General features: G+C 41.1%; 2 protein-coding genes and 2 non-coding genes across 4 annotated transcripts in view; 1 reads left to right on the top strand and 3 right to left on the bottom strand.

Moving 5' to 3' along the window:
* Positions 1 to 9641: 9641 nt before the first annotated feature.
* Positions 9642 to 9768, bottom strand: LOC116223037. The gene has a single exon (XR_004164904.1). It is a non-coding gene; the product is annotated as a U6atac minor spliceosomal RNA (small nuclear RNA).
* A 1494-nt stretch (positions 9769 to 11262) lies between these two features.
* Positions 11263 to 11428, bottom strand: LOC116223015. The gene has a single exon (XR_004164882.1). It is a non-coding gene; the product is annotated as a U1 spliceosomal RNA (small nuclear RNA).
* Positions 11429 to 14475: 3047 nt separating this feature from the next.
* On the top strand, positions 14476 to 20409 carry LOC116222839. The gene is made up of 6 exons (XM_031577754.2): positions 14476 to 15520; positions 17579 to 17753; positions 18166 to 18386; positions 18696 to 18876; positions 19294 to 19514; positions 19819 to 20409. Exons 2-6 carry the CDS (start codon positions 17587 to 17589, stop codon positions 20004 to 20006), a joined length of 978 nt encoding a protein of 325 aa, XP_031433614.1. The 5' UTR covers positions 14476 to 15520; positions 17579 to 17586; the 3' UTR covers positions 20007 to 20409.
* A 3563-nt stretch (positions 20410 to 23972) lies between these two features.
* Positions 23973 to 26500, bottom strand: part of LOC105902557 (formin-binding protein 1) — a 73522-nt gene continuing 70994 nt past the window's right edge. The window contains exon 20 of the mRNA XM_031578315.2: positions 23973 to 26500. This exon is cut by the window's right edge and continues 77 nt beyond it. The gene's annotated coding sequence lies outside the window, so the exon portion shown is untranslated.

The raw sequence follows: 26500 nt of genomic DNA, 5'->3' as shown, positions 1-26500 counted from the left end.
TGTACTTTTAGCTTTGTTTTTTAATATTTTATTTTTCAATGTTCCCTTAACTGTTATAATGCACTTTCCATTTTTTTGATCTCTTACTTTGCTATGTTCTTTTATGTGGTCATTTGATGGTTTTTGACAAACCTAGCTATCTCAAGCTTAGAGAACCATCTTCACAGTTGGCAGCTGCTAGCGTGTGTTAGTCTGAACTCATGTTGATATGTGTGAATTTGAACTAGTGTTAAAAGCTGCACAGGCCCCCTGAGGGTTTCTACCTTTTCCTATTATAATTTTGGCAACCTGAAGTCAATCTGGCAAAAAAAATTAAAAAATAAGTTTACAAAACTAAATGTTAAATATGTCCACCCCAGCACAGCTATCTCCACTTAGTAAAGTGACTTTTCAGGGAAGGCATGAAGAGTTAACTGTAGCCAGCTACCCACTCATCAAATGTAATTCATCATGACTAATTGCATTACATCTTGGCTGCTCAGGACGAGAGAGAACACTCTGTTCTGGGATTGTCATAAAAGCATGGTCCTCTCCATGCTAATGTTGTCATCGGCGGCATCCCTTGCAGAGCTAAATGTTTTTGTCTTGACCCAGAATAACTGGCAGAGAATAACTGGAATGTGTGACAGAGCTTTGAGCGACCTACCGAGACCTACCCACAAGAGTTCATGTGAGGTGTGCAATCCCAGATAATGTCTATAAGAGCTTTATGAATTTTAATACAGATACCCATACAACAACTATGCAAAGAGTGCTTATGGGTGTACTCCCGTAGCTCTATCAACCAAGTCGAAATGTATGCATAAACTGTGCATATACTTCAAAACCCAAATCTAAGGATATACGCTCCTTATTGCATGCACTTGTTATTCAGCTACTTATGATTTACAGCTTGATCAAGGGATGTTATTCCAGGTTCGAATACTACGTTAAACTGCTGTCATGTTTTTGCCCCACCCACACACGACCATCTTATTTTACCCTTTACTTTTTCCTCATTTGCAACTTAAACTGTCTGGAACCTTTGCCATGACAACCATGATACACAAGTCATCGCAGCCTAATAAATTACTAGCAGCACAATAACATTGAATACAATAAATGACACCCTCACTACCAACTTCACAGGTCATGGCCGTAGTCCTTAAATCACCTGTCATCACGGGAAGCATTAAAAGCTGGAGTTTTGGATTTAACGTTGCAGTACATGAGACCGATAATCTGTGGCTCCTCTGGCTCTATACAACGCACGTGTGGCGTCCGATCAAATTACCAGCAGATGTAGAAATCTTCAGTAGGATTTATTGCAACATTTAAAGAGCAACAAAGAGAAAGATTCTAGAGAAGTTCTGTCTGTTTAAAGTCGCGCTCCCACATTTTAAAGCTCATCTGACACTCCCCCTAATGCCCTGACTGGCTGACTGTTTAACCAATGAAACCTATAACCTCCCTGTTGACTCCATCCAATCAGAAACCTAAAATGTACCTAATGACCCACCCCTAATTCCTGGCGGGCCAAAATAAATCCATCCCCTTATTTCAAATATATCATTCATTCCTTTAACCCTAATCTAAATTAACTATTACCACATAGACTTATCTATTAACATACTAACATTCCTACACAGGCTCAGGAAATAAGGATGACGACTGAGGGAGTTGAAGGGCCTGCAAAGTGACAACATAGTTACTGTATTTCTGTTGGACAGGTCATTTGGGTTCTTTTTTAATTAAGCAGCCAACATAGCTAGCGACTTATGAAGTTAATGCATTATCCCAATGCTAACACTGGAAGGCTATGTAGCGTGTACATGTACCGTGTATGTTATCGATCTGTCTATAGGTTCACAGGTGTCTGCATTGTAGTTGTGAGCAAATGTCGTTTGGGGGTATTTTATCTTATGTTGGTCTAAATTGGCTTTGAACAGGACGTTTTTTGTAGTTGTGAGAATGAGAAATCTGAATGACACATGACGTAGTTGGATGCGTTAGCAATGACAATGATTCTCTACGCTCGTCTCCAAGGCGGCAGTAGCTATGGGCGGTCGTCAGGCAGTGCGCTTTCATGTGTTTTGGAGGAGGGATTTTTTTTTTTTTTCGTTTGTATACTTTCAAAATCCATCGTACTGGTTTCTCCAGGATTGCCTACCATAGCTTTAAAATCACAGAGTAAGCCCACTGATGCCAAAGCTTGGTAGGAGCCTGGAGTGTGTATGCGTGTGAGAAGTGGAGGAGAGAGAAAAATGGAGAAACTGAATAAAGAGAGAGTTGATATGAGGACGTGGAGGAGGAGTGCCCACAACTTTCAGGAAATTAGTTCATCCAAACAATAAAATGATTTTTAGGTTTTTTTTAGGTCTCTGATTTAAGATTTCTGCCATATTTCAGTGAGACTATTCAAGGACGACGCAAACAAATTCCTCCCTGGTGGCTCATCTCTCCTCTTGCTCTTTTGATGTGCTTCTTGCATAATGCAGTGAACCATATTTTTCAAGGGCATGACAAGGCTGTACGTGAAATGTGAAACTAATCATTTTGGTCCAAGAGTCCAAACGGTTCTGCCAGTATCAATAGAACATGACACTTTTACAAAAAAGCCCTTTGAAATCTTACCCATGTCTTTTCTTGTTTTCTTGATGTTCTGTTTTTGAGTTTCTTTCAGAAAATGTATTATGCATGTGCCATGGGCCCTACACCTTTCCTTAACTTTTTCTTCTCTTTAATTAAAAAGAGTAGACAGAACAGGAAAGCCGACAATGAGGTAAGAGACTGCATGTGTCTGTGTACTGGGATTTATGGGGATTTTTTTTAAATGTCAGACCTGTAAAGGAGGGGGAGGACCTTGGTCAAGTGAGCTGAGTTAGCCTTCAGCTGTCTCTCTTTGTGTATGTGAGTATGTGTGAGCAGAATATATGCGTGTATTAGAGAGAGTAAGTGAGTGAGAGTGTGCATGTGTGTGTGTCTGCAATTGGGAGTGAAGTTCCCACCATACTCCCACTCTTCCATCCTCAGAACTCAGGGGGGAAATGCTCGGAGCCTCCGGATCCTTTTACGGGCTTCTGGATCATGGTCTTTGAGTGTCTGCAGAACCAATCACATTCCAGTGTGCGCTATTCATAACCAATCATGTTATTGTGTGCAGACTGCCGAACCAACCCCATTATTTTGTGCAGACTGGTATGACTACTGTCTCTTGAGATGACATCTGAGTATGCTTGTGCTTATGTATATGTGTGTATTAGTGTGTGTGTTTTAAAAAACATCAGGAAGGTATGACCACAGCACTCACTGGCTAGATTTGCTGGCAAAAGTACATGAATAACTCGCTGGAGCTTCATTCATGCCATCTTCCTTTAATAATTCTATGCAGTAGCTATTATTGTGTGCTCTGAGAACAACTGGTTTGCGTAACAAATATACTGCATGGTTGCATAGCCTACATGACTGCAAACGTTAAAAGTAAACGTCTTAAAAGTAAACGTCTTATAAGTAAGAATTGATATACATAAAAAGTCTGGTCTTAGACGGCTTTGCACTGGTGTGTTAGAGGCGAATGCACAGCTACTATTGTAATGTGCCTGGGGACCAGCTTTACGACTGCACAAATACCTGGCTAAGCGGAACATTAGCGAGAGGACCAAAAACCAGACATCTTCGACACACAGACAAACAGTAAAACAGAAGGAGAAGAAGATAGAAGGGTTGAAAGTGGAAATAAAATTAAATCAAGGCAAGCTTTTAAAAACATTAAAGTCCGACTGATGAGTATATAAGACATGGGGGGGATTTAAACAGCAAAAGAAATGCAAAAAGAAGCATTTCCCCGTGAAGAAATGGAGAGAGAACTAGGGAGGGAGGATGCTGGAGGGGGAAGGGGCACAGGCTAAAAGGAAAAAAAGGACAGCGGCCAAATGAGAGAATAGCAAGTTATATGTTCAACTCAGGGAGAAGTCCTGGGCAGGAAGCCATAGATCTTCATATAGCAGTAGCCTATTACTTGAGAAAGGGCGATGTTTTACTTTATTTGGGGGAGGGGGGGCGTGACTTGAGACAGACAGAAAAGAAAAGAAGAAAGAAAAAGATGAGAGGGTAAGTCAAAGGAAAAAATAAATGGAGGGGGGGGGGGGGGGGGGTGAAGAAGTAAAAAGCATTCGCCCATTCCTCACATTTTCGAGGAGAGAAATGGGGGAGAGGGGAAGAGTCATGGCATCTCTGGTTCAGACAGTTCCTGGTGTTTCAGCTGCGGTTTTCCTGTCTCACCCCTACTCACTTCTAAACTCACACACAGACACGCACGCACACACACACACACACACACACACACACACACACACACACACACACACACAGACGCACTTCTAACCCAGGATGAGACCTGTGGTCAGCCCACTGCTCCTGCCGTCTGGAGCTCTCTGGTGGAACGTTCCAGAATGTTCCAGTGAGAAGCGCAGTTGGAGGGCACAGGCAAAGACGTTAGTACTCAGACCATCTGGAGACTTCTCTGTGGTCGCCCAGCGGTGAGGTTTAGCTCACACTTTAATGAGAGGAGACGGGGCAAAAAAAAAAACTCCAAATATGTCTGATCACCACACAGCTCATGGAGGGAACAGGCAGCCCATTGTGTGCTGGGAAACAGAGTCCTTGCCACTCTTACTCTCAGGGATTAAGTGCTACATGCTGAGCATGAAGCAACAGACTGGAATTTGTTTTAAAAAGTCATGCTTCATACTGGCCAACAGGCTGACTCGTGATGCATGCATTCGTGTGTGTGTGTGTGTGTGTGTGTGTGTGTGTGTGTATGTGTGTGTGTCAGCAGGGTTACACAAGACTCAAATCCTCTCTCTCTCACACACACACACACACACACACACACACACACACACACACACACACACACTTGTACAGAGATTATGGTCTTCATCTCATAGGGTCCTAAAAGCTGCAAAACTAGCTAGCCTCTCACACACAATCAATGGGTCAGGTGGCGTAGTTGCACCTCTAAGGTTTCTTACAGAACTACATCCACACGTGTACACATACCAGGCCTTTAAAAAATGCAGGTTGTTTTGTATGACATTAAGTAATTCAATCATGGGGAGACAGTCCAGTTGAAATGGTTCTATATCTCTCTTATCTATAGGGGAGAGGGGTAAAATGAACCAGTGGGTAATATTACCCACCACCTGTATCTGGGCAACTATACACACATTTTGTCGTGTGGCCCTAAATTTAGTTTGCATTCTCCATTTTCATCTTACTGTGAAAGAAAGAACCATGTGAATGAGGTGGTAAGCTTATTTTTACACAAATATTTTGCCAGTCAAAGTTTTGCATATCAGGTATAATCAGTCTCACATTAAAATGAATGTATATCAGATATGTTGATGAACCTGCAGTGTGATACAAAATTTGAGTTAATTATCAAAAGTGCAGCTCTGGATTGCTAGACAAAGCACTTTTCCCAAAATGGTGACTGCAAAATGAGCCATAGCCTTAGGAGGACGTTGAACCGGTGGTTGAACCCTTGTGTAACCTGAAGTTAAGTCAAATATTTGGTGTTTGGTGTTTGGTTTGCATCCTAACAATGAATAACTGACATTATGTTTCATATTTTAGATGTATTATAACAGCTGTCATGACATTGTTTTCAACCCGGCATTTTTCAGTATTGGCTATTCAAAGCATTATGAGACAGGTTGGTGTTTATGTTATGTTTATAGGCAAAATAGTTTGTAATTATACCAAACATACAGTTGAGAAAAAAAATCTGTGGATGTTCTGAACGACAAATAATCTGTGGATGTTCTGAACGACAAATAATCTGTGGATGTTCCTCAAAAGAATAAGAGTTTCAGTGTGTGTGTTCAAGCAGCATTGATCATAGGCAATACCTTACTGGGCTTATCGACTGCACACTGCAGATTTATCAGGGGTACATCCAGCTTCTTTCTTTTTTACGTCATCGGTATCACTTTCTCTTTCTTTTTTCCCCAACTCTGTTTGTCTCTGTCCCTGTAATCAGCGACAGCAAATGAGAGAGTGATAATGACAGGGATGACCGAGGCAGAAATTGTGGGGGAAAAGTAGTAACTGGCTTAAATTAAAGATGCGCGTTCTGCACACACACATAAACACACACTTCTTACTTGCAATGTCACAGTGGCAAACGAATGAAGGTTCAACACACATATTATGAGCAATCACATTACATAGAAATATGTCAAATGTTAACATGAAGCAGAAAAAATAATGTTCCGGCTCCCAGCTGCTACTTACTGTTTAAGTTGAGTAGGCAAAGAGAGACAGCGTTTATTTTGATAAGCAAATCAATCAATTGTTGAATTATATCTGTGGATGAACATAATGCAAATCCAAAAAAAACTATTTAGAGTAATTTTTGAAAGAGCCAGAAAGAGAGACCTGCAGAGCCCATCAGGCCTTGCAAAATCGCTCGCCCGGTGTCCCGGGTCAATCAAGTTTACCCTACCCGACGGGCTATCGGAAATAATCTACTAACTGAAATCATAGTTGCTGTCTCTTAGTTTGACGATAACTGTGCTGAGCAGTCCTTTATGGTGCCAGTGCGGTTAGTACGTAATTTCCTGTTCATTTATCTCTGGCAAAATCTGTGTCTTTTTATAAGTGTTTTGTAACTTGTAAAATGTATTTATTTAACATTAATGTACCATTTATTTATTTACTTATCTGTGTCTCTTTACAAGTGTTTGTAATCCCCCCCCAGCAGCTTAGTTTGACGATGACCGTGCTGAGTAGTCCTTTACGGTGCCAGTGCGGTTAGTACGTTTATTTTATTTTATTTATTTATCTCTTGAAAATCTGTGTGTTTTTTACAAGTGTTTGTAACCCCCCCCCCCCCCCCTTTTCTTTCCTACTGTGAGGCGCATTGTGTTACTTCCTTGTATGAAATGCGCCGTACAAATAAAGTTTGATTTGATTTGATTTGATTTGATTTGAAATAAAACTCCCTTCTTTATTTGCCTTTTCTACTCTTTTGAGGTTATTGGTGCGATTTGGAGGAAAACCTGTGACCACTGAACGAACGAGTTGTTGATCATGATGGTTTGTCCACTATGGAGTGTATACGTTCATCGGAAAAGGTACTAGTCGGGTTGTGTTTGATACCAGAGTCCTCTGCCACACCAGCATTCCACTCAAAATAGTGCGCCAGAAAATCAGTACTGTTTTGCGCACATAACGGACAAATATGTATATCTCGTTTCATAGCTTTTAAACCACAACATGAATTCGGATTTATTTCAAGTTTAATCACACTTGTATACATTTGCTCTTGCGTAAACGTATCGCCACAGTCCACGGACGGAGCCGTGAGCGTACACTGAGTGAGTTTGCTTACATGCGCAGTGAAGGAAAAGGCTAAAAGCCTGCGGAATCTGCTCTTCTGCGCAGGGAAGGAAAAGGCTAAAAGCCTGCGGAATCTGCTCTTCTGCATAGGGCAGCCAGATGGTCAGCAGCGGCCCTGAAAAGAACAGAGGAAGAAGAGCAAAAAAAATCATAATGACTTTCATGGTGATTTTCTAAATTTTAACGTTTTTTTATTGCTTTCTCAAATGTATCTGCCTTTTCTACCTTAAAAAGTTGTCTTATTATTGGGGCTAGTCTAATTAATTTGGCAAGCAAAATCTGAAGAATGCTTGCCCCAAGGGATGCCAGGGATTTGGAAATGTTCCGAGCCCCGTGCCTGAAGTACTGGCCTTTTATCCACACTGCCAAAGAGAGGCCAAAAGAACATCAACAACCACAACATGGAGAAGAAATACTGACTTCAATGAAAGGCCCTTCTGCATGCACGCAGACCACACATATGTCCAGCCCATTAGGATTAAGTCGTGCTCCATTTGCACTGAAATGCATGTGGTTCTTAAATGAATTCTTCTGCATTAATGAAATACTTAATTACAAAGTCCCTTTGCTGTGTCTGTGCATGGGAGCTCAAGCTCATGCTTGGATATGAAAATGAGTACATAAGATCGGATAAAACTCACACACACACACACACACAATGTTCGTTCTCATCCCATCTATAGGTATGTTAATAAGGACAAATCCACAGTTCTGTGAGTTCAGGTTGTGAGGGGAGTCGGGGAGTCTTGACTCTATACACATATGACCTACTTTTCGCACACACACATTCTTCACAAGTCATTTGTTGACTAATGATTGTGGAAAAAGAGAGGAAGTGTGTTCTCGCTCTTCGCTTAACACACCCTTATTCCAGTGTGTGGAATCCCATGAGTCACGATGTGGGGATGACGGTGTATTCTGGCACTGTTTTACAGCTATGAGTATGTCTTTAATCCTGTGGCTTAGTACATATGAACCACACATTAAGACTAGCTCAAGAGCATGGTTGCACATGCAATGATCCGAGTGTGTGTGTGTGTGTGTGTGTCTGTGTGGTTGTGTGTGTGTGTGTGTGTGTGTGTGTGTGTGTGTGTGTGTGTGTGTGTGTGTGTGTGTGTGTGCGCATATGATGGATGCTACTGACTAATTTGATAAGAGCATGTTAAGAGTGGAGCTAGCAGGGGGCAAGGGGGAATGGGATAATGGCTGGACCAGTGGGAGACCAAGGTTGAATGGGTTGTTCTTACCATGCCGACATACCATAGACACATACAGATACCACCCCCACGCACACACATAAAGGCAGAATACTGTCGAAACACTTATTTGTGTTATTGTGTGTTGACAAACAGTTCTTTGGGCAATCATCAACATAAAGCCCTCTAAGAAGTTATATATAATACTGTACATACAGTTACATATAATTTTGCAGGCTTTAACTGTCAAGCATGCATGATGAATACTGCATGGAGCTGTTCATCTAGAAGGGTAAGGGAATAACATATTGTTAGCGAATAGATGTGTCAAAAAGTCTCAATTCACTTTGTCTAGCCTGAGCACGATCAAGTTTGAGTCTCATGTGACTGGGGTCTGAAAATATTTGTGTGGAATAAAAAAATATTAGGTACATTAGGTACAAACATTTAAACTTACTGGCAAAAACACGCAACAGACTTGCACCAGAAGTGTAATGCATACAAATACGGCAGTACTCACAGCTGTAAGTATGAAGAGAGGGAATTTAGACAACTACATGGAGTGTTGCTGACCCCTAGTGGTCAAATAATAGACTGGTACGACTGCAGAAGCCATTACACACAACGATGTACCGCACCATGTTTGAAATCAAATGTCAAAGAAATTATTCCTGAGACGTTATAACTTTGATTATTAATTGTAACTTTGTTATTTTTAAAATTTGTATTTAATGAGTTGTATTTTCTATCTTATGTAATGCATTTTATTTAAATTTACTTAAATCTTTATGCACTCTATTTTTTTCTATTTTTATTTGGATCACTGTGCATGTAATTTCTTTGTGCACGTAATTTCTTTGCTGTTAAGCACTTTGAGCTGCATTGTTTTGCATGAAAGATGCTATACACATAAAGTGTATTATTATTATTATTATTATATTGTAGCTTTGTTATTGTCCATTTTCAGTTTGTTTTAAATGAGTCGCTTCATGATCACGACGACTGACGAATAGCATAAGACACAACAAAACATCTGTGTGATCTACCAAGAACAATTATACCCGAAAAACTTGGTTGAGATGCCACGAAGTAGGTGACAGTGCCTTAACCATATATGTGTTGCAGGCCACTAGGGCCTCTTCCATCCTTGTCAAGGGGAGTGCTAACCTTCTCTCCTTTCATACAACACGCTAAAATATGGGTGACTCGTCCGTATATATAGGGTGGCTATACCATACACTTCACGATCATGGTGGTTTAACCGAATGTTCTACACCCTAATTGTTTCTGATTAAGGGGCTGGTAAAATCATAGTTCGTATCGAATTGCATTATACATACATACTGTAAATATGTATAACATACGTTTTTATACAAACTGGTAAAGCATACGCCGCGAAATGCATTTCGGACGTAAACGTCAGCATTACCTTGACCAATTAGATCGAGGGCTTTGTAATACGTTAAGACTGACGTAACGAGGAAGTGCATGAAAAACGCTCAAACACCAAAACAAACGAAGTACATTTACATTTAGTCATTTAGCAGACGCTTTTGTCCAAAGCGAAGTACAAGGGAGAGAACAGTCAAGATACAAGCAATAGAGACCTAGTGTAACAATAAATACTACTTTACATAAGAAATGTAAAAAAGAAGTGCAGGACTGTAACTGCTGTAAGTGCTAGTCGAAATGCGTTCTTATTGGACACTGACTGTAGTCTCTATACCAATCGGAAGGCGTAAGTGTCTACAGTCACTGTAGACTTGAGCTACTTGTTGTCTATTTTACAAGAGCAGCGAATATGAACTGGATTCTGATTTTGGTAGTACCTACATTTCCCTCGGGATTAATAAAGTATCTATCTATCTATCTATCTATCTACTCTGTTGAAGTAAAACCTACCCCATGTCTAAGACACAGCTTGCAATAAAATAGTAATTTGAGTAAAACAACAACAATAATACTAATAATAAAAAGGGGGGGGGGGGGGGGGGGTATGCGATTGTGCACTAAAGTATTCTTGGGGGCGGGGCACTAACATTCTTTGTATATACATATAAGCATCTAGCATCCAAGCAACTGGAATAAAGCACATTGATTAATGAAGCTTTTTTAGCATAGCTGAAATGTTTCGGCAAGTTCAATATAACCAGTCCTGGACATGAGCAAAGTCTCTAACATTTTCGTCTATTTTGTTACTGCCTACCTTATCTACGTGAAACTTTCAGTTGTTGACACTCATTTGGGCCCAAAATCTCAAAATGTAGGAATTAAAGTAGTGCATCAAATACACATTTCAGGATGTCTTGTAGTGAGGGGCTTTGGTTAAGAGGGTTTATATAAGACTCCTATATTTAGTTGTAAATGTTCTTGAGTGTAACTACTTCCTAGCTACTAGGATCTCAAGTATGTAAATTACACTATATAATTGGCTACATTATCATTACAGCAACTCCTATAAGCAAAGTTCCCTGCCATCATGCTTGTAGAATGGGACTCAAACCTTTGAAGAATCTCAAAATGACGTACATGTAGCAATGCATATCAAATCTATACCTCATCAGCAATGAATGGTACTATTATACTCTCAAAATATCAGTAAAGACCATCCTACATTGACACCCCACCACCAACTGCTACCCACTGTTGCCTCAAACTAAATTTCTTTCTTTGAACATTATATCAGGGGATAGCGCGAACGCAGTCCCCAACTACCACAAATTATGCAGTCGAGATTTCTACATTTGAGAAATTCGCACGGGTCAGCAACGGCCGGTTGTGCAATGGCCGAGCCTCGCCATGGGTGGACCACCTTCTTGATCATGGTATCTCCCCTGCCAGGTAAGTATGAGTTGTTCATGTCAAGCAAGAGTACTAGAGTAACTGCCATACATTTCACCCAGATGGTGGTACTATGACTGTTTTACCGATTGAAGTGTTTAGTTGTACTTATATTCACAAGCACTTAATGGATGTTAACTGGACCATGCATAAATCATATTGTGCTGGGAATAAGACGTAAAACAGACCACAAATTATAAGAGTGTACCATGATGTACCATCAGCATGACGTTATACACAAAGCAACCCATTTGATAATCTTAGCTAAAAAAGTAAACCTCCCAGAACCATAAAAGTAAGGATACATCTCTATTTGTACACCTAAAGGCACTACCAGATAACTACCAATTGCTATATCAACACATGTAGCCAACCATTAATTATGCATTTAAAAGTTGTCAGGAGGATCAGATCGCGGTCGAGCTAGCAGCATAGTATATTGTTTACATTCAGACGTCCAGCAACTGTCTTAATAGGCGAGCCTGTGAAAGGCTGGGACGTTTCTAACGATCATATTTATGAAAAACGTTTACATTGTTTAAATAGTGAATAAACAGACGCAGGTTTGTATTCTGAAAGATCTTTTGGCATTTCCAAATGACTACAACGGGAAAAGCCTCATGTTTGATGTATCTCTTAAACCTTCCGACAAACCCTCGCATCCAATTCCAAACGATGGTTCCTGCCTGCGACCAGGATGAAGTGCACACAACGAGTAGGCCTATATCTACATTTGACAGTTTAGAAACGTTTCTAATCTTTACAGATAATATATACAACGTCTTGTATAACAAGATGCATCTCACGGAAGTGCAAGCCTGAGGAAATACTAGGTCGTGGTCTGAAATGGACGAAGCACCAGACATTGCATTTGATATAGCTAGACCTGTTTTAAAAAGATTAAGGCCTAAGACTATTTAAAAAAAAACCGCAGTAGATGTTTTTACAAAGCAAAATACCCACGAGGCTGGTTTTATTATTCTATTACCTAAATAATTTGGAAGCGCAAATTCAATTTCATCAGATATCAGCAGAAGGACAAAGTAGAAAATCGTGAACCCCCGACCTGTGAATGGGAATTATAAAATGGAGGCGAAATAAGCCAATATAAGGCATTTAGATTTAAGGTCTACATCGTGCACATAACTTTCTTTCTAGTCGCAATTCCGTCTATAACTGAAAGTAAGAATCCAAATCACACACAGGCAAACCTGTACTTTTAACAAATTATAACATATATAAGTTTCATTAGCAGCGCTTTACGCAGGCTAAGTATTAAGAGGAGACTTGTAACATCAGTCTGTGCATGTGTGATCTAATGAGGCCTCTTCCAACTCTCCTTCAAAAACACATATGGGCTTGACTCACACTCTCCTTCTAAAACACCCACAAGAAGTAAAGACCTCACCTGTCCAGCTAGAAAGGGGCCGATGAGTCTATCAGTGTCCATTCTCCAAAATAAAGTTTCACAACTGGCACCTCTTCGAGAAGTGTATCATAAACTTCATGGAAATGGCAATGGTGCCTGCGTGTTCTTGGTATTCCATAACGCTGTGTACAGACCCTGACCCTGTACATGTAAAATGCTGGGTTCGACCATTCCTAAGTTGTTTTCTTAAGATTGCCATGTGTATAACGCTGTCGGTAGACCTGACGCTATAGCATTAATGTAGTTTTTTTTACTCAGTGGCGGTAGTATCACTTTCAACTAAAATCTTTGCATAGAATGTTGTTTACCGTTTGTACGATATGGTTAAGGGTGTTCGGTATTTTTAACCTAGGCCCTATTTCCTCTATTTTCTACAGTTTATTTACAATTATTGGGATAAATAGACACGTTTCTATGTTTGTAGGGATCCTTTCCATGTTTTCAAAACCTTATATTATCATGTTTTATAAACCTTATTACATGGATCTGTCAGTGGCGAAAACAAACGGTTTACTTTGTCGATGATGCGTGTCCCATATGGTTACATTGTGTGGCCATTTTGCCGATTATAACTCAATAAAGGACCGATGTCGATTGTTTTTGTCTCTAGTGTAAAGTTCTCTCTAATAAAAAGAGTTCTTATTTAAGTACGGCGCGCCTGTCAATCCTTCATGTAGCCCATCAGATAACTGAAAATAAACAAAATGGAACCATTACAGCTCTGACACACCTACAATTTCATATTGGAGCAAGCATGGAGTGGAGTAGCTGCAGGATTCTCCCAGCTAAATAAGAACACAGTGAAAACAGTAGTCGACAATGTTTACGAATACCTTGATAGGTTAGCAACTGTTGACTACTTGATAGCTAACCACTGAAAACGTACGGACTTGCACAAAATTAAACATGTTCTGATTTCTCAGCTAATTAGCTGATACAGAAAATAAGTTCTCACGGCTAACCAAAAAGAGATTGTGATACAATTTACTTTTGCTGCAAACGTTGATGCAAATAAAGCTCGCATTCAAATGGCATCTGATTTCTCAGCTAATTAGCTGATACAGAAAATAAGTTGTCAAGGCTAACCAAAAAGAGATACAATTTACTTTCGCTGCAAACGTTGATGCAAATAAAGCTCGCATTCAAATGGCATTGAGGGCTTGTGGACACGTACTATCAATCACACCCCTACGTCTGCTATGCTTTGAAGGCTTCTTTAAAATGTTGTTTTATTTGACAAACTGGTAAGATTGTATCTAGCAATTCCTTCCAATACATTACAGTATGGTCTAAAAGGATGTCCTTGGTTACAGACAACTCTTAACTCACACCCCGCGGTTTCTTGTGGCAGCAATAAGGAGTTATGTTCCAAAACTAGCAAGCTAACTACCTAAAAGGCATGAAGAACCCTTGCAAACACCACCAACAACCCAGTTGACACTGATAGAACCTTGCCAACACACTAACTGGTGTCTTTTGGAAGTGTAGCTGGCAATGTCATGCTGTGAAAGCTTCCATTTTTTGCAGGGCATTCCAGCCCGGTACACAGATCTACATAGGGCATATCCTGGATGGCTAGTGGGAAAGACAGGTGTTTATCTGTCCTTCACATGACCATATGCTATCGAAATTAATTTGACGATGGTACCAAAACTAGTTGCCTTTTAAACCATACCATACCAAGAGTCAGATTGTTGCATAGATTAACGTTACAGCTCTAGCACCTGACACCTTGGATTTATTTTATTCACCAGATTGTGGCTTTCAAGTCCTTAGGGAATCGATGTGTTTACTTAAGATGACTTCGTGGTCGTTGTGAGAACAATTGCAATCCCTGAAGCTGGTGACGCATTAAGATAAGTGATTTGCCTTGTAGTCTGTTATTTTTCGCTGGTAGCAGAAAGATGGCAACATGCATATTTTGGAGATAGTATGGGACAGTCTGTACAAAAACAACATACACGTAGATTTTAATTAACATAACCGAATGCGGGGTCTCAAGCAGTTATTGAAGGCCTTTATACCTTTTGGTTACCTGTTAGTTACTGAATACCTCTTTAATCTCGTCTATCACGTTCTCAGGGGTCTGTAGTGGGTCTGCTACATGTGTGCATGCTTGGTAATATGTTTTCACTTACATGAACATGGTTTTTCATCCTGGAAAATCTGTGTCTCTTTCAAGTGTTTATACCCCCACATTTTCCTTCTGAGAGGCACACTGTGTTACCTCCTGGTATGATATGCGCCGATATTGATAAGTCGGCGTAGGGAAATGCGAGTTTTTGTGCTAGAGACATCACAATAACACTCACAGGAACCCAGAGTATTTTACTTTTCAAATATATACCGCTCGAAACTAAAATTAATTAACCCTTTGAAAGGAGAATAAAACCAAAATCTCTGAGGCAGCAGCTGCTAATGGCCAACCCATTAACAAATTAGGTCTATTCATGTGATAAGCGCATGGTAAATCGGCGATCGCTATTGGGTCATGACGTAGCAAGGAAAAACCGCGAAAACACCCCCTTTCGCCAGTATAAACAAGACCATGTTGAACTTCAATTATAACCTGCTCTGAAGAACGAGGACGAGAACTACACCTTGCATGAAAGTGGTGAAGACAGTCAGGACGAACGTATCCACTTGACCCCGCTAAAGATATTTGTGAAGAGTAAGTTATATTCGTTTGACTAGCTCGTGTAATACATATGTTGATTAACTTATTTACATTTACATTTAGTCATTTAGCAGACGCTTTTGTCCAAAGCGACGTACAAGGGAGAGAACAGTCAAGCTAAGAGCAATAAAAAAGCATGGTGTAACAATAAATACTACTTTACATGAGAATTAGAAAAACAACAACCTAGAAAAGAGGAAAAAGAAGTGCAGGAATGTAACTGCTGAAGTGCAAGTTAAGCGCTAGTCAGGTGCCAGTTAGGAGGGGAGGTGCTCTCTGAAGAGTTGGGTCTTCAAAAGCTTCTTGAAGGTAGAGAGGGACGCCCCTGCTCTGGTAGTACTAGGCAGTTCGTTCCACCAACGTGGAACTATAAATGAAAATAGTCTGGATTGCCGTGCTTGCACGGACGGCAGTGCCAAACGACGCTCACTAGACGAGCGCAGCGTCCTGGGTGTAACATTTGCCCTTACAAGAGCATTTAGGTAGGTGGGAGCAGAACCAGTAAGCACTCTGTAGGCAAGCATAAGTGACTTGAACTTAATGCGAGCAGCTACTGGCAGCCAGTGGAGCTCGATGAGTAGCGGGGTGACGTGTGCCCTTTTCGGTTGGTTGAACACCAGACGCGCCGCCGCGTTCTGGATCATCTGTAGTGGTTTCACCACGCAAGCCGGCAGGCCCGTTAGGAGGGCGTTGCAGTAGTCAAGGCGGGAGCTCACCAAGGTTTGCACCAGCAGCTGGGTGGCATACTGGGTTAGGTACGGCCTGATTTTGCGGATGTTGTATAGCGCAAAGCGGCACGACCTGGAGACAGAGGCGATGTGGGCCGTGAAGGTCAGTTGGTCATCAATAATGACCCCGAGGTTTCTTGCTGTTTTGGATGGAGCAAGAGATAAAGAGTCAGTATTGATCTTGATGTTGTGGTGGATGACCTGTTTGGCTGGGAAGACCATCAGTTCCGTTTTGGCCAGGTTCAGCTGAAGGTGGTGATTTTTCATCCATGTGGATATATCAGCGAGACAGTCCGAAATCCGCGTCGAGACCGTGGTGTCCTCAGGAGGGAAAGACAGAAACAGTTGAGTATCATCGGCATAACAGTGGTAGGAAAAACCATGCGAGCGGATGATAGGGCCCAACGAGGTGGTGTAAATGGCAAAGAGAAGTGGTCCCATCACCGAGCCTTGGGGCACCCCAGTGGTGAGGCGGTGAGGTACAGACAGCTGACAGCTGAACTTATAGGGAGTAAAACGCGTGTCATTATGCTCTGAGTTTAGGCTACTACCACGAACTGCACGGCGATTTTGAATCATATATGACTTTATGTCGCTTAGACTATTATACAGTAAAATATATATGTCATGCTCAGAGCGGTGCGTTAATTTTATTAGGCTACATACGTCGAAGTTTGTAGTCTGCGCATACATGTGTATTATGCTCCTGTAAAGTAATTACGCCAGCCATGTTCACAAACCGATGGTGGGAAGGAGGCTCGTGCTAGGGTGCATAGGGGGGCAACAAAAAAGAGGCCATATTTTCGCACTGTTTTGGTTCTGATGGTTGATGAGGTGTGAAACTGATGATTGTGGGGGTCAGAGAGCCACAATGGCATTCCAGGGCCATTGTTTTTGACAGATGGGCCATAAGCAGTGGCAATCACAGGTGTGTTTACACCTATCACCAGAATTGATTGTGTAGGGACACTGGTTTTGGAGAGGACTAAACACCTATGTTTACAAGGTCCAAAATATTGGCCAGAAATATTTAAATATACCGGTATGTGTTTTTAACAAAAGTCTGAGCAATTTTTGCACGGGTATGTTTACATTTGATTTATATACAAATACTTTACTACATTCCTTTTATTATCATGTTATTTTTGCTGAGGTTTTCTAGAATATAACCATATATGGCACTTTTGCATGAATGTTTTTAGTTAGGTGAAATAAACAACTGATCTGATTATGACTAATCTAGAGTTTGGTGATCAATGGGCATTCATTATTAACAACAGTGACCGGTTATTATAACATGTGCATTGCTTTGTGACTCTTGCAGCTTCAAAAATGACAAAGTTCCATTCACGCGCTCAAGTGATTCAGATGCTCTATGACAGCGATGAGGAATCCGACAGCCTCAGTGAATGCCTTTCAGATGACCCTTCACGTGGAGCTAGCATGGATTCCTTTGAATGGATGTGTTTTGAGGAACGACTGGACCCTCTCCTCGACTTGTAAGTTCACATCTGCATTTATGATTGCAAACACGCATCATACTATTTGCATGCAGTAGTTCATGAACTAGTTGCTAATATGTTAGGCGCTTATGACAACTTATACATGTTATATATATATATTATTACTATGTACCAAGTTCTGTTCGTCCAATTCGAGGACACATAATTACTGTATATATCATCATAGCTGCACAACAATATAGGCATATTGTGTTTTATTTATTATTATTGATATTTTACAATGTCTGTTGTATTCGTTCAGGTATGCTTACTCGGTAATGTGGTTAGTGTAGTTTTATTTTTGCTTGTGCCCTGTATGCTTGCATGTGTTTTTGCTACTGGATTGCTGGGTTGTTTGTGTAACATTTGCCAATTTGATTTTATTCTCTTCCTCTCCCCAACTGCCCAGTGTTTCTTCTGAGGCTCCAATGAGTGCACCTGTCCCCTCCCCTCTCCCCACACACCGCAGCTCCCCTGACCTGCCAGGTCCCTCAAGCCTTCTTCTATCTCCAAGGCGGACAAGTACCAGAAAGAGTGCGAGACTATCCGCCAAGAGGAGTGTAAGCCAATCCCTCAAGAGGAGTGCGAGCCAATCCTTCAAGAAGAGAGCACCCACACGAACGGCTATGGGTATGTTTACATTTGATTTACAAATACTTTACTACATTCATTTTACTCTCACATTATTTTTTCTGAGGTTTTTTAGAATATAACCATATATGGCACTTTTGCATCAGTTCTTTTAGTTAGGTGAAATATACAAAAATATCAATGCATGTCAGACAAAAAATATTTTCCGAGCTACTGTCCCAGATTTCTACTGCCTAGATTTCTGATCTGATTCTGACTAATCTAGATTTTGGTGATCAATGGACATTAAATATTAACAACAGTAACTGAGATTTTTATAACATGTGCATTGCTTCGTGACTCCTACAGCTTCAAAAATGACAAAGGCCGATTCACGCGCTCCAGTGCTTCAGATGCTCTATGACAGCGATGCAGAATTCGACAGCCTCAGTGAATGCAGTAGTGAATGCCTTTCAGATGACCCTTGGTCTAGCATGGATTCCTTTGAATGGATGTGTTTTGAGAAACGACTGGACCCTATCTTGGACTTGTAAGTACACATCTGCATTTATGGTTGCACACACCCATCATACTATTAGCATGCAGTAGTTCATGAACTAGTTGCTAATATGTTAGGCGCTTATGACAACTTATACATGTTGTTTGTAATATATATATTATTACTATGTACCAAGTTGCGTTCGTCAAATTCGAGGACCTGTAATTACTGTATATATCATCACAGCTGCACAACAATATAGGCATATTGTGTTTTATTTATTATTATTGATATTTTACGATGTCTGTTGTATTCGTTCAGGTATGCTTACTCGGTAATGTGGTTAGTGTAGTTTTATTTTTGCTTGTGCCCTGTATGCTTGCATGTGTTTTTGCTACTGGATTGCTGGGTTGTTTGTGTAACATTTTCCAATTTCATTTTATTCTCTTCCTCTCCCCAACTGCCCAGTGTTTCTTCTGAGGCTCCAATGAGTGCACCTGTCCCCTCCCCTCTCCCAACACACCGCAGCTCCCCTGACCTGCCAGGTCCCTCAAGCCTTCTTCCATCTCCAAGGCGGACAAGTACCAGAAAGAGTGCGAGACTATCCGTCAAGAGGAGTGCGAGGCTATCCGTCAATAGGAGTGCGAGCCAATCCTTCAAGAAGAGAGCACCCACACGAACGGCTATGGGTATGTTTACATTTGATTTACAAATACTTTACTACATTCCTTTTACTCTCATTACTCACGTTTTTTTTTAGAATATCACCCTATATGGCACTTTTGCATCAGTGTTTTTAGTTAGGTGAAATATACAAAAATATCAATGCATGTCAGACAAAAGATATTTTCCGAGCTACTGTCCAAGATTTCTACTGCCTAGATTTCTGATCTGATTCTGACTAATCTAGATTTTGGTGATCAATGGACATTAAATATTAACAACATTAACTGAGATTTTAATAACATGTGCATTGCTTCGTGACTCCTACAGCTTCAAAAATGAAGACATATTCACCCGCTCAAGTGATTCAGATGCTCAATGACAGCGATGAGGAATCGTCTGACCTGCCAGGTCCCTCAAGCCTTTCTCCATCTCCAAGGAGGACAAGTACCAGAAAGAGTGCGAGACTATCCGTCAAGAAGAGTGCAAAACCATCAGTGAAAAACAGCCGTCTGTAGAAACCAGCTTTATTAGGCTGAAAAATCTCTACGGCAGGTGTCACTGCCTTACGCCATGTTTTTGCACAGAACAAACCTGTGTTGCATGCTGTGTCTGGGAGACTGTTGCTAACTTGGTTGATGGTTGATGCTGGACAGTATTGTTTTAAGTTATTATTTTCTTTATTCTTTAGCTTGTTCAGTTGCTTAGTTTCACTGGCTCTGATGCTGCTGCCCCAAGTAAAAGTATATATTTTTGTACCTGTATCTGTAGGTCGCCCCTAGCCCACCGTAAGTTTATGACTTGGGGGGGGGGGGGGGCACAATGTAGTACGCCACTCTGTATTCATTACTGTTCATTTAACCAAGTGTGCCACTGGTTTTGTTCCGTTTAATAAAGTTGAGTTCCCTAACCTCCAAACCACTGGGCACTTGCTCACAACAGATTTGAATTTCTCATTCCTTTAATCAAATTGCAATTGTTTTAGAAACTCCTTGCAAATGACAAGTACAATTGCCTACAGCTTGCACACATTTCAAATGATTTAGCACATCTGTGCAAACGGTTAGGTACATTTGCCTTCAGTTAGCCCAATTACCAATTGAATACATCTTGCTGGTCTAAACTGACTGTTGCTTCTCAGTCAAGTGGTTGTTTTCTGCAAAACATGTTGGCATAATTTCCTTGTGTACATCATCACCTGCACAATAGTTCACTCCACTGTCAAAATCGTTCAGGCACATAATACCATGAAAAACATCATGGTATATACTGTAATATGGTTCTCTTGGATCATCGGCTTCATTTTCAGGTGCAACTAGAACTTTACTAATCAAGGGGGAGTTTCTCACATCCAATCACCAATCACACAGTAATTTTAGTTAGCTGACAGGTGCTATCCAGGAGTATAAATGTGTCCATCAAATATCTAGGGCTTGACAAAGTTCAGTACAGTTTACAGCATGAACATGGAAGCACCTGGCCAGGTAAACGAACAAGGGCAACTGCCTGTTCGAGGACGAGGAGGAAGAGGAGCAAGGGTGCGTGGTGGTGGAGTAGGGGGAAGAGGCAGAGGAGGATGAAGACAACAGGCTGTGCCAGATGCAATTCGGGCTACACTTGTGGACCATGTGGTCAACCATGGCCTCACAATGGCAGAGGCAGGTCGTCGAGTTCAGCCTAATGTGCCACGCTCTACAGTGTCCTCGATCATCCAAACATTCCGCAGGGAAAACAGGTATGTGCTCAGTCAACTATGGAATTATTGGTGGTAGAGTTACTAACTGTAGTATTCAAATGTATTGAACTAAAGTAAAAGTAAAACAACTAACTACAAATGGTAATAGTGTCTATTTGTGAATTCTAATGTCTAGGATTGCAAGACAACCTGGTACGGGTGGCAGAAGAGCAATTTTCAGCCAACAACAGGAACAGGAAATCTGCAATATTGTCGTGGCCAACAATTCCATCACACTGCGAGAAATCCGGACCACAATCCTAGAGGACAATGCTGGCATCTTCCAGAACGTAAACGCTGTCAGCATCTCGACAATTGACAGGGTCCTGATTAAAAATCAGATGAGCATGAAGCAACTCTACAGAGTTCCATTTGAAAGGAACTCTGAGAGAACCAAGGAGTTGCGCTATCAGTATGTACAGGTAAAGCAGTGGTGTGCACTACGCCTAGTATATTGTACAGTGTTATGCGTTGTATATCATTATGACCTCTTAGCAGTGGAGCATAGAGCCCAGTTTATTGAACTTGCAGAGAACACAGAACATTTCCATGTAATTTGTTGTCTGATTCTACTGCATAACCAATTTACAAAATCAGGCCGTACCTAACCCAGTATGCCACCCAGCTGCTGGTGCAAACCTTGGTGAGCTCCCGCCTTGACTACTGCAACGCCCTCCTAACGGGCCTGCCGGCTTGCGTGGTGAAACCACTACAGATGATCCAGAACGCGGCGGCGCGTCTGGTGTTCAACCAACCGAAAAGGGCACACGTCACCCCGCTACTCATCGAGCTCCACTGGCTGCCAGTAGCTGCTCGCATTAAGTTCAAGTCACTTATGCTTGCCTACAGAGTGCTTACTGGTTCTGCTCCCACCTACCTAAATGCTCTTGTAAGGGCAAATGTTACACCCAGGACGCTGCGCTCGTCTAGTGAGCGTCGTTTGGCACTGCCGTCCGTGCAAGCACGGCAATCCAGACTATTTTCATTTGTAGTTCCACGTTGGTGGAACGAACTGCCTAGTACTACCAGAGCAGGGGCGTCCCTCTCTACCTTCAAGAAGCTTTTGAAGACCCAACTCTTCAGAGAGCACCTCCCCTCCTAACTGGCACCTGACTAGCGCTTAACTTGCACTTCAGCAGTTACATTCCTGCACTTCTTTTTCCTCTTTTCTAGGTTGTTGTTTTTCTAAATTCTCATGTAAAGTAGTATTTATTGTTACACCATGCTTTTTTATTGCTCTTAGCTTGACTGTTCTCTCCCTTGTACGTCGCTTTGGACAAAAGCGTCTGCTAAATGACTAAATGTAAAAAAAAAAAAAAAAAAATGTTTACAGTAATATTGTGTTTACTGTATTGTAGAGAATAATGGAGCTGGAGGCAAATGAGAACCCTCACACCCTCATTTTTGTTGATGAAGCTGGGTTCAACCTGGCCAAAGGAAGACGGCGTGGCCGGAATATCGTCGGCCACCGGGCAACGGTGGATGTCCCAGGACAGCGCGGGGGCAACATCACTATGTGTGCTGCAATTTCAGAAAATGGTGTAGTCACCCACATTCCAAGTATTGGCCCATACAACACCCAGAAGCTCCTGGTGTTCTTGGACCACCTGCATGCTGATCTCATCCCTCTACATGAGGGGGGTTTGGTAGGGCCTCACTTGCCTACATATGTGATTGTGTGGGACAATGTGAGCTTTCACCGTGGCCCGCTCATCAGGGCGTGGTTCACTGCCCATCCAAGGATGCTGATGGTGCTCCTATCACCTTACTCCCCATTCCTCAATCCTATTGAGGAGTTTTTTTCTTTTTTGCGGCATGCACGGCGATTCTTCCCCCGTTGCATAGCAAGGGAGAATATCAGATGCGATGTTGACGAAAATCTATGGCCAGACAGACGTGAGCGCGAGGATGAGCAGGAGAGTGAGGATGAACTCCAGCTTTGCTTTACTTTCCTACTGTATGTTTTGTTACTGTAGTGTAGGCTATACTTCATTTTATTTTTGATGTGCTTTTTGTTTGACAGTATTTTTTGCTGTACATTTTCTGTTTCTGTTTTGCAATTACTGTAACAATTTCCATGGCAGTATAAGTGCAATACAGTATGTGATGTGAAACATTGTTGGCTCCTCTTGAATTCATCTTTTTTCTGTTTGATACACATAGTATTCTGGAAAGAAAATATCTACTACAGTAACCATTCAGTGTCAAAGGACTAAGCCAAGATTGAAATGTGCACATGAGGGATATTTCTATGGTCCACTGCCATACTGACAAAACATCTAAACATTTTGACCTGCAGTGTTTAAACAATGACAAAGGGACTTTTCATTTTGGGGGCACTGACTATTTGTATGAGAAAAGGAATTCGTTTTGACCTTTTGCAGGTGTGCCATAGTGTTTTGCTAAACCATCTAGGTTATTTTGGCAAATGTATTTAAAGCTTTGAGAATGTCCTTTTTTCCGAGAGAGAGATGAGCCACAGCAATCGAGAAGGAAGTTTTTATTTTGGGGGCACTGACTATTTTTATGAGAAAATGATTTGGTTTTGAAGCTTGAGTTAACTGTTTTGGCTGAGATATGACCTTTTGAAGGTGATCTATGTAGTTGTGCTGAACCATATAGGCTATTTTGCCAAATGCACTTAGAGCTTTGAGAATGTAATTTCTGTTTCGTGAAATGAGCCAAAGTAATGGAGAAAAACTGTAATATCAACATAACATTCTTTCAATACCACACACACAACCAACAATTTGTTTTCTGTATGTTTAATTGGCACAGTTAACACAATACAACATATTCAGTGCTGAGAAACAAGCATACCAAATGGAAGAAACTAAAAAGTGCAAAACACATTGTTTGGACATTTAACCAAAGCAAACTGAACCATGAAATAAGAAAGAAAATGTTGAATTTAGCAAAGCCAGAAAAAAACCAGAACACCTTCAAATAGTTAAAACCTTAAAAATAGACTCTCTCTCCTTTTTTCCTTAGTTTATTCTCTTATCTATATATTTATATATACTCTCTGCTTCCAAGTGGCCAAGCGATCTGTACAGTGAGGGGCCACGTGTATATGGCGTTAGCAAGAGAGACACTGGAGAAGCAATGTGAGCGATTTCCTCTCAGTGTGTTAATCTGATGAAGGTCTTACTTCTATTGATATCCATCAGTTGTGGCTGTGGGGGTTGAGACATCACACAGCCCCTGGTCTGCTAGCATTGATGATGGCAGTCTCTCTTTAGCCCTTCCACTTACAACATAACAGAACAGCAAAAACAACAGCATTTGCCATGTCGGTATCTACACGTCTCCATTGAGTCGGACGGAAACACAGGAGTTATGAGTTTGACGCATTGTTCACAAGTTTATCTTGGCTGGACTCTATACGTGTTAATTCAGATATTTCTCATTTCAGGAATTTACCGTATATTTACAGTGGTATAATCAATAGCACTTCAGTCATCTGTTTTTGCAATGTTCCTCAAGGAAATACATTTTACGAACATTTTTTTCATCAAACATCTCCCAGACACATCATTCTAGCCTCTTTGAGCAAAATAAAAATGTGTAATCCGCACCAAACATCAGGTCTCTGAATGCTCTACAGTTCAGATGAGACGGCCCTTGTTCTCTCTCTTGTGGTTTGGCCGTGGGCATACGTGATTCATACGGAACTTTAATTTTCCAGCAATAAAAAAAATGAAAAACAACTACAAAACAAAAGCATTAAGATCTAAAAAAAAAAAAACCTCTCTTTTGCCAGAGTAAAATAAGACAGTCCATCTGTTAAAGAAACAACAAAAACCTGAAATCACATATGTGCCTTTAAGAGCGGTGAGAGGATGGAGATCACCTCACCACAAACTAAACAAAAGCCTATTAAAATTTTACTCCACAGATCATAACATGGCATGGCATTCACAAAATGGAGTTTGTTTTCTATCTCTCTTTCATGCCCCTTTAAGGCTTGATGTGATGGTCACTGGTTTACTGTGTAAAGATGTGTGCATGGACTCAACTGTTAGATCGACACCACTGAAAAGTAGCAGGGTTGATCCAATGACAAACCCAAAACGCAGAAACAGGTCATACACCAACACACGTGTGACACGACAGACCTGTTCATATTCGCTCCCAGTATATCTATAATTAACGCATACAATGTATACATTATAGACAAAGGAAACAAGAAAAAGCGATGCAGATCCTGATGATTTGTCGTTGGGGTTCATCCTCGATTAAGTGGTGATAGCTATAAGCGAAGATAAATAAGATAGAGCAGAACAAAAACGAGAACAAGACAAGCAAATGGCATTCAGGTTAAGCGAGAACCCAACCCAAAAGGAGGCAGCTAGTCAGCAGGAAGTGTTCATGAGCGTAAAGCTAAACTGGTAACAGAACAAGAAGGGAAGCAAGAGAACACTTGAGAGCAAAGCAGCCCTACCCTGGCATGGAAGAGATGGCACATTCAGTGAGCCCACGTGTTAGTAATGAAACGGGTGGCCTCACTCGACACTCTGCCTCTGCTAAAAATTGTGGGTCAAGCTGATTAAAAAAATGTCGAACCCACGGATACACTACACTACCAATTCTGATTCAACTGTAGAAACGACACGTGTAATTCCAAAGCTTAAAAACCCTTTCAGTGGGTGCCGACCTGTATGGCCTCCATCTAAAGGTGAAGCTTGTTTCCAGTTCCAGAAAGTTCTAGGGTGGGATGTAGTCATTCTCCCTCTTGAGGTCTCTCGCAGTGGCATACCTTGCAAGAGCGAACTGAACTGATTGAGTGAAAAATGAGAGAAAGAGACAGAAGTGCAGAGGTGTGAGAAGTGAGTGATATGCATGCGTATGCAATGGCTTCACCCTGTGGCTGTAACTGGTCCTACCTGGGCAAACGACTCCTACCTAGGCACCCTCCACAGCCCTGTTTTCCAAGGGTCACAAAAACCAAGTATCAAAGAGCAGGAGGAAGCAGCACAGCGTGTGTGGCAATGTGTGTAAACACCAGAGCAACTGGACGACACACAGCTTGACAACAGTACACTTGCAACAGACACCAGAGCTGAACCAAAGACAAAAAATGAAATATTTTATAAAAACATGTGAGAGCTGACTTTCGAATTTTGACCCAGGTTTATGGTGTCAGAGATAAAAAAAAAAAAAAAAAAAAAAATAGATTGGAGTATCAAAGCTTTTAAAATAAAAATCAGATATTCCTCTTTATCAGCTCTCTTCATCTCTTTCCTCCCATCGTTCTCTTACTCCAACTATCTTTTA

This window comes from Clupea harengus, chromosome 12 (genome assembly GCF_900700415.2).
Source record: "Clupea harengus chromosome 12, Ch_v2.0.2, whole genome shotgun sequence".
Taxonomy (NCBI): Eukaryota; Metazoa; Chordata; class Actinopteri; order Clupeiformes; family Clupeidae; genus Clupea; species Clupea harengus.
Note: the sequence above shows the minus strand (reverse complement) of the source record. Positions and strands in the feature narration are given on the sequence as shown.

What these genes read in the sequence shown, in the direction of transcription:
- LOC116222839 (XM_031577754.2), top strand. Translation starts at nt 17,587, where the DNA reads ATGACAAAGTTCCATTCACGCGCTCAAGTGATTCAGATGCTCTATGAC. An exon ending in ACCCACACGAACGGCTATGG is followed by an intron (nt 18,387 to 18,695) that starts GTATGTTTACAT and finishes TGACTCCTACAG; the next exon opens with CTTCAAAAATGACAAAGGCC. An exon ending in ACCCACACGAACGGCTATGG is followed by an intron (nt 19,515 to 19,818) that starts GTATGTTTACAT and finishes TGACTCCTACAG; the next exon opens with CTTCAAAAATGAAGACATAT.